General features: G+C 37.1%; 2 protein-coding genes across 3 annotated transcripts in view; one reads left to right on the top strand and one right to left on the bottom strand.

The window, feature by feature from the left end:
• The first annotated feature begins 416 nt into the window (after window positions 1-416).
• On the top strand, window positions 417-3,698 carry LOAG_03449. 2 transcript variants are annotated; one of them, XM_020446323.1, is made up of 4 exons: window positions 417-633; window positions 929-1,097; window positions 1,568-1,721; window positions 3,374-3,698. In XM_020446323.1, the coding sequence occupies exons 1-4, from the start codon at window positions 440-442 to the stop codon at window positions 3,439-3,441; spliced, it is 585 nt and encodes a 194-aa protein (XP_020303318.1). In that variant the 5' UTR covers window positions 417-439; the 3' UTR covers window positions 3,442-3,698. The 2 variants fall into 2 exon arrangements, with proteins under 2 accessions (XP_020303318.1, XP_003139034.1); XM_003138986.2 differs by lacking the exon at window positions 3,374-3,698 and having other exon boundaries at window positions 1,568-1,876.
• LOAG_18061 (groucho/TLE N-terminal Q-rich domain-containing protein) overlaps window positions 3,652-7,710 on the bottom strand; it is a 4,708-nt gene continuing 649 nt past the window's right edge. The window contains exons 2-7 of the mRNA XM_020450732.1: window positions 6,906-7,136; window positions 6,145-6,663; window positions 5,582-5,737; window positions 5,205-5,342; window positions 4,817-5,064; window positions 3,652-4,281 (exon numbers count right to left, since the gene is read on the bottom strand). Coding sequence (XP_020305555.1) covers window positions 4,041-4,281; window positions 4,817-5,064; window positions 5,205-5,342; window positions 5,582-5,737; window positions 6,145-6,663; window positions 6,906-7,136 — 1,533 coding nt within the window. The 3' untranslated portion in view covers window positions 3,652-4,040. The remainder of the gene's footprint in view (window positions 4,282-4,816; window positions 5,065-5,204; window positions 5,343-5,581; window positions 5,738-6,144; window positions 6,664-6,905; window positions 7,137-7,710) is intronic.

Consider the following 7,710-nt stretch of genomic DNA (forward strand, 5'->3'; position numbering starts at 1 on the left):
TGACTATATGGAGCTACTGCTTCTCCGTTATTTGTGTCAAAGGTATTGAATGCATTTAGTCCTAACTTGTGGCCCTCGTTAAATGCTATTTGAACGGTGGAATCCACTAAATGACGCAGTGACTCCCGTTGTAGCAAATAACTGAAAAGTTCATTCTTTGAATTGTATTTCTTGTTCTATTGTTTTGGTCTCACAAAGTGGAACTCAGTTATTCTCACTAAGTTGTATATTTTTCATGACTGAGTTTTGTTACTTTTGCTTGTGTATGTTTAATTCTTGCAGTAAAAATGATATGATCCGAAAGTGTCATTGTCCGAATAGGCTATTTTGCTGGATAAATATCTGTAAAATTCCAGTAAGTCTGTCAATCTCTCTCAATCTACAATCATTGTATTCGTATTGATATTAGTTTTCTCTTTCAGGAGATTCCACATCGGAGATGGGTGTTTGGAATTTGCAAATATTCGATGAAGTAAGACGAATGAATCTGAGGCAGCTGTTGTATCAGGGCCTGAATTTCGCAATGATTGTTTCTTCAGCCTTGATGATTTGGAAGGGTTTGATGGTTATTACTGGTTCCGAAAGTCCCATTGTAGTCGTGTTGTCGGGTTCTATGGAACCTGCATTCTATAGGTATTTTGATTTTTTTTGGCACTTAACGTTAATACTGTCCTCACATGTACCTCGGTTACCTCAATCTCTATTTTCCATTGCATTTGCCATTTATGTTGCAAAAGTAAGAATTGTAGAATTATTGAGACGATTTCGGGAAAAAGGAATGCAAAAATAAAGCTTACTTTTTCAGCTTTCCAAGTATCTATAAAAAGCGAGACTTGCTAATAAAGAAATAGTTGTACTATCTAAGTCATGAAACGGAATCTTAATTATGCAGATATGATTTTATAATGTAGTTATCACAAGTTCGTAGAGGTGATTTGTTGCTGCTAACGAATGATGATTCGGACCCGATCAGAGCTGGCGATATTACGGTATTTAAAGTTGAGGGGCGTGATATTCCAATTGTACATCGAGTTATCAAGGTGCATGAGAAAAGCAATGAAGAAACAAAATTTTTGACAAAAGGAGATAATAATCAGGTGGTGATTTGAAATGGTTTGTCGAGAAATCTTTTTATCGGAAATTTCAATTCAATCCAATCTAAAATTCAAATAGATCAATTTATATACTCCCGTTAATATGAGGTTATTACCAAGCCGTTATCCTTTGTCTTCTGAAGAGTACTGATTTAATTAAAACAACTCGAATTTCAGAATGCTAAATCAACGAAATTCAACCATTGTAGTTTAGCAGTATATCAGAGAATTCCAGGGGTTTATGATTTAAATTACATATATCATTTTAAAGAAGACATCACGAAGGCAGTCTTCAAATTGAAATCAGTTTGGGATATAGAATTTTATCTTGATACTAAATCTGAGTAATATTTTTTCTAACCATATAGCAGATATCTTTCATCATGTTGTCTACACATATAGGCTTTCATATCGTATACATATATTTAGAACAGTTTAATGCTATATTTTTTAATCACACTATTTTTTTTTAGGTCGATGACCGAGGTTTATATGCTTCGGGACAATTCTGGTTAACACGAAAAGATGTTGTTGGTCGAGCAAAGGGATTTGTACCTTATGTTGGAATGGTTACAATCCTGATGAATGATTATCCTAAATTGAAATACGCAGTTTTGATCGCTCTAGGTGCTTTCGTTATTCTGCATAGAGAGGGATAGATAACCCATTCAAATTCCATTCAAATCCATTCAAATTTTGTAACATTTCATATGATCTGAAAACATGTCACCACACACTGAATGTAGGAGGACGTTAGGGGACACGAAATCACTAAAAATGGCTCGCTAGCATTGAAGCTTGTCCGAAAAAGTGTATTTTTCGAAATTTGATGAGACCCGTTAAATTCTGTGCCAATCTCTGACGAGAAAATCTCGTAGTTGTTTGGTAGAAACTGCTCTCTTCTAGCCTTGTAGCTTTGAGACTTCCTTCCCACCCAATTTTCCACGTTACTAGCCTCTCAGCATCTGATGTTTCCTAATTTTTCATTTTATTGCTTTTTTCATGGGGTAGCTTAGGCATCATTAGCTCAGCTCATCCTCGTTGTTTTATATCAACAGCTCCTCCTCGGATATTATTTCATCTACTTTTTCCATGTTACGCCCTAATGGAAACCGAACCGCATACTTTGGGAAGATGGAACATTTGTAATGTATGCGCGTTGATTGACACGAGTCTGAAGTTATCACTCCAAATTGTTTTCAACTTATTTTTTGTTTTGCATGGTTTTGCTACCTTTGTGAACAAATCTATTCGAATGCATGATGACTTGCATAGACGCTGCATTCGTCCAATTTTTGATATGCTACCCTCCTGCCTCAGTTTTAAATTCAAAAATCGGATAACAGAAAAGGAATAGCACGATGAATCTTTGCTTTGTGACTAAAATCAAAGAGCGGCCTGGCGTTTTTACTCCGCTTTTATAAACTAGAAATGATTATTCAGCTAAGCTATATCATAACAGGTGGGAAAAAACATTTAGCAGTGCGATTCATTGGAAATTAAAACTGTTTTCATGCCAAAGTAAAACAAAGTAAATTGGTGAAACAATGACTAAAAATAACGAGTAGTGATGGGCGATTTTAACCAAATGAGAAATGAAACCAACAATCACAAAGTCAGGGTCATACTGAAACTAACTTCTCACGACCAATAGTTAGAAAGTATTACGACACAAATCAAGCGAAGTTACAAAAATAGGGGATTTCCCGATATCAACAACAAAATCACGACAAAAAAAGAAAACGGAATGCGTTTGCGCCATAAGTCTGTGATGGTCAGTGTCCCTGTCCCACTTCCTGCATGTATGCAGAACATTGACTGGAGGGTTTTTTCACTCCAAAGTACGGTACCAAGACAACAATGATTTGCACAAGTTGTGGAAAGATATGCTGGCGCAAAAGCAACTCAAAAGATGAATTATATGAATATTTAGAATACAAGTCCGGCTCTGTTTAGCTGAGCAAACCTCTTAGTGAGGATATTAAGGTAAGATTCCTTAATTTTCCAGGTGGAGAAAATATTTCTAAGGACGTAAAAAATGTTAGCGGGAGATGCAATGTTTCAAGCTTCATCACAACACTATATTCACTCTAGATCTTTCCTCTTCCCTGCAGATCATCTAGTAAGCAACCAAATAAAAATCTCTTAAAGAGAAAAAAAATTCCTCAGTGGTCTAAAGGCTGATTCATGCTGTCCAAGGCTCTGTAGAGCATTTAGTTCATGATGGGAAGAGAGAAATCGATCACATTATTCCTTTATTTTGCTACTATTACTTTCAGCTGTTCTTTCTGCCCTCCTCAATCTATCATGTCGAAGTTTCCTCCAATGCCAAGGATTATGGAAATAAATAGAAGTCGGAAGCTGGGATTTCGAACAGCTTAATTCAAGACAATCGGAGCTAAGACTGTTCTATAAAAACATTTCTGAAGCATAATTTGTGAGGTTTGAAAGTGAAAATCTTTGCTTCGATGCATTTCGTCTATTATATCATCTCTTTTCATATTCTATTTATTGGAGGAGGATAAAAACTTAACATTGGAAAAACCTCTATTCGAGTCTTGTACCTTGTCTGCGTCTCTTCACCCGAAGTTGTGTACAATGCAGCATGACTCGAACTTGATAAAGATTAATCTAGCAGATGCGTGAAGGCAAGAGAATATATGAGGAATTAATGCGCAGATGCCGTTTGCTATACTCTTGTTAGTATAGGTGAAGCCATTAACTGGCTATCTTGAGGCTTCTTTATTTGAAGCCCTGCTTAAATATCGCTGGGTCATACATTTTCGAAAGGGAGATCTCCTTTCAAACAGTTTCACAGATTTAGGACAATGTAAACAGCAGAGACAGACAAAACGAATAATAGATACAAAGTGATAAAGATATTTTATCGATAAAAGTATGACAATTTATCACTGCAACAAAAACAGTCAAGAAATAGTAAGGAGATCAGTAACCCACCTCATAAACGGTAGCTTTCTTTTCACCAGATCCGGTGACAATATATTTATCATCAAACGATATGTCGCACGACAGCACCGACGAACTTTCTTTAGCCGTGAGAAGCGATGCTCCATAGGGAGTTCGCCATGCGCATAACATGTTATCTTTACCTGTTGAAACGAACCATTTTCCACTATGCGCAAACTTCAGCGATAGCACACAGCTGTCATGCATATGCAACGAGTACCTACAATATTTTCAAGTTTTTTAATGATTACGATTTATAAACAGAAAAGAGAAAAATTCCTTAACCAAAAAGCAACATATTGCCCTCCAGTAGCTTCATTTATTAAAATCATATATGGCTTTGCTATCTTAGGCAAGCACTGGAGCACCATGGTAGAAGTGAGGAATTAGCAAATCTTAATCATAGTGGCTACAAAAATACTGCCATTTATGAGCTCCCCAGTAAATCCATAACTTTCCTTTTTGTGCTCAAATAATTTACAGAGTTTCTTTGATCAAGCAAGCACGAGTCTGTTCATAAACTCGGATCATTTTAGTGCACAGCATTACATATCTGGACTCATTAAAAGTTACCACTCAAAAACTATAGTGACGTCGATTTCACATTCATTTCGATATGTATCATAAAGTGAAGATGAGTTATAAGAAAGTAAAACGTCATAGGGAAGTAAAATTATAGAAAAAATACCATAGAGAAGTAAGATAATACAAAAAATACCATAGGGAAGTAAAATTATATAAAAGAAAAAATTGACCTATCTGGTTTACTGACATGAAGAACTTCAACATTACTATTTTCCATGCCAACAGCAACCCAATCATCACATGGACAACATCCGAGAGAGAAAATTTGTGACTGGAAATCATGTTGTTGTAACTGAACCCTTTCACGTAAGTCCCATGAACGAACGGTATTGTCTAAACCACCACTCCATAACCGTACGGCATCGTTTGAAAGATCAACACAACTGGCACCATCTTGATGTCCGGGTAAGCAATGCACCTGATAAACGAAAATTTGAGAATGATAAACGACAGATAAAGACGCAAGGAAATAAACGAACAAATGAGATTTAGGAAAACGAACAAGAAAAAGCATCAGCACCGTCCCTGACGATTTAAAATGTATGTGGAAACAATTACCATTTTTTTGCTATCGAGATCCCAAATAATAATTTTCCCATCTGCCGAGCATGAAAAGCACAGTTTGTTGTCTGGCGAAATCGCTAAGGCATAGCACGCTTGTGCTTCACTATCAAGTTCTATTTTTACTTTTTCCGTCTAAAACATTGAAACAAGTTCGATAAAATGCATGTGTCAGGGTAAATTACCCTCACAATGTATACTGTAATAACAAAATTATCATTTGAATGATCATATGAGTGAGAAATAACGACCTTTCAAACCAATTCCTTATGATACTGCCAGTGAGATTTCTCCTTCTAGAAACTGACATATCAAAAACTGCACCATTAAAGTAAAATATATCATACAAATATTTAAATGATACACATACACACCATCAGATCCCAGACAGTAATTGTTTGTGCTTCGCCTCCAACAATCAAGGTGGAACCATCATTGAACAATTTGCACGAACGAATGTAATTGTCTTTGAGGCACTCTAATGTTGAGATCGCATTTTTCGACGTTTCCGCTCTGGATATATCCCATATCTACAATTACATATTTCAGTAATCATAACTAATCATACTAAATACGCCACATCAGAATTAACTCTCAGCTGCCACCACAAGATCGCAGGATGAATAAACGATGGGAAACATAGTTATACCACTGTAGCCCAAGAATCATAAATATCTTCAGAAAATATACTCAAAGAAGGGAGAAAAATAAGCTTGACTATACCACTAGTTTGAGTTATAAAAATGTAAAAAGTCTTTCCTTGGAATAGATGACAGTGAACAAGGACTTCACAATGCAGATTTAGATTTTTTTAATATGTAAATACACCAGAATATTTTGAACATCCCAAACTTCGAGGATATTGTTATTATAAAGATAAAGTAATCAAGAAGTTTCAAGAAGCACTACAAACCAAATAAACAAGGCAAAAGCAAACCTTCACACAACCTTTACCACCTGTATAAACATGCCGATTTTGGTGTGAGATTGTTACCGCGCAAACCACTTCTCCGTGTTGCAAATCATGAACCTTTCGTGCCATACGCGGTATACCTGGCCCCATTAAAGCATCCTGTGGAAATGCTACTGGTTGCAGTTGCCCGCTTTCTGTTGTTTTGTAACTGTAGGCAGGCTTTCCGTTTGAAATCGCTCCAGCCTGACTCATTCCAGCCATGAAACGAGCTTGTGCATGTGGATCCAACATTGCGGGTAAAGCGGCTCGTCCAGCAAAAGAAGCCAGTGCTGGATTGCCAAGCACTGATGAAGCCATCGACGCAATAGCATCGGCTGATGTGAGGGCATTCGAAATTCGTGCTTTGCCAGGTGTCGAATCGCCGGATGACACGGAATGAGTACTTTCTCGCCCATCTTTTTTCAAATTCACACCGTTTGTTACTGAGGGATCATCATTTTGCACATCGATCTCCAGATCACCATCACCGTCTTCTGATTCGACCTAGAAAAAATAAGGCTTAATCGAAACTTGAAATCCGAAAGATTCCAAAGATAATTTTCGAAACTGCCAAGAAATTCCCTCATTCTAGAAAATAGGCAGCTATCTTGACCCAACATAGACTTAGAGAGTATCAAAAAAAATAATGGATTCCTTCAAAAATAAAAATTCACTGGGCTTCATACAATAGATTACAAACTTCTAAATTATTGAACGTAAGCCATTCCTATGGAATTGAAAATAACCTTTACTCTTTTCTGACTTGTCTCCGGTGTACTGGAACGGGGTCGTGATGCCCTGCTGGAATTACGATCATCATTCTTTTCTTCTGGCTTAGCTCCCATCCCAACCGCTGCGGCTGCAACAGCAGCAATAGGATGAAAAGGACCTTGAGCTGCCAGGCTCATGGGAGCAGCCATACCCATACCAGGAAGCATTGCTAACTGCTGCTGTGCATGTACTTGGCTTCCGATAACCTAAAATGCTTTAAAGATGAGGTACGACTAGATGCACGTTTCACATGAATCAGTGCAAAGCAGATCATCTGCGAAAGCATGTGTCTGTGCAGACTCCAATTAATGAGATCATGCGTAATGCCCAAATCAGAATCATTTTGCCTTTCTCAAAATCATGCAATAATTTCTACATTAATAAGCTAGATTAGAAAATCGGACACTATGTTTCAATCACAATCGTTCGGTAGCATTAATTCTAACAAAATTCATTCTACACCGCAAAAATTGATTTCATGCGATTTATATGTGTAACAGCGAAAAGTGTACGTAAAGTAATAATGTATGAGAATATTGCACGATCACCTGATGTAATTCAGCCATGCTGATTTGTCTAGCACGTTCCATTGCCGCAAGAGCTGACTGCTGATGTTCGGCTGGGAGCAGTGGAATAATCTGTGACAGAATAGCATTGTATCGCTTGGCAATTTCGGTCTGTTTATGCATTTCAACATTTAAACCATAACTCATCTCATAATACATCATGTAGTGTCGTTGCATCGCTTCTTTTTCTTGTGAGAGCTTTTCAATTTCCACC

Source organism: Loa loa, assembly GCF_000183805.2.
Source record: "Loa loa unplaced genomic scaffold supercont3.185, whole genome shotgun sequence".
In the NCBI taxonomy this organism is placed as follows: domain Eukaryota; kingdom Metazoa; phylum Nematoda; class Chromadorea; order Rhabditida; family Onchocercidae; genus Loa; species Loa loa.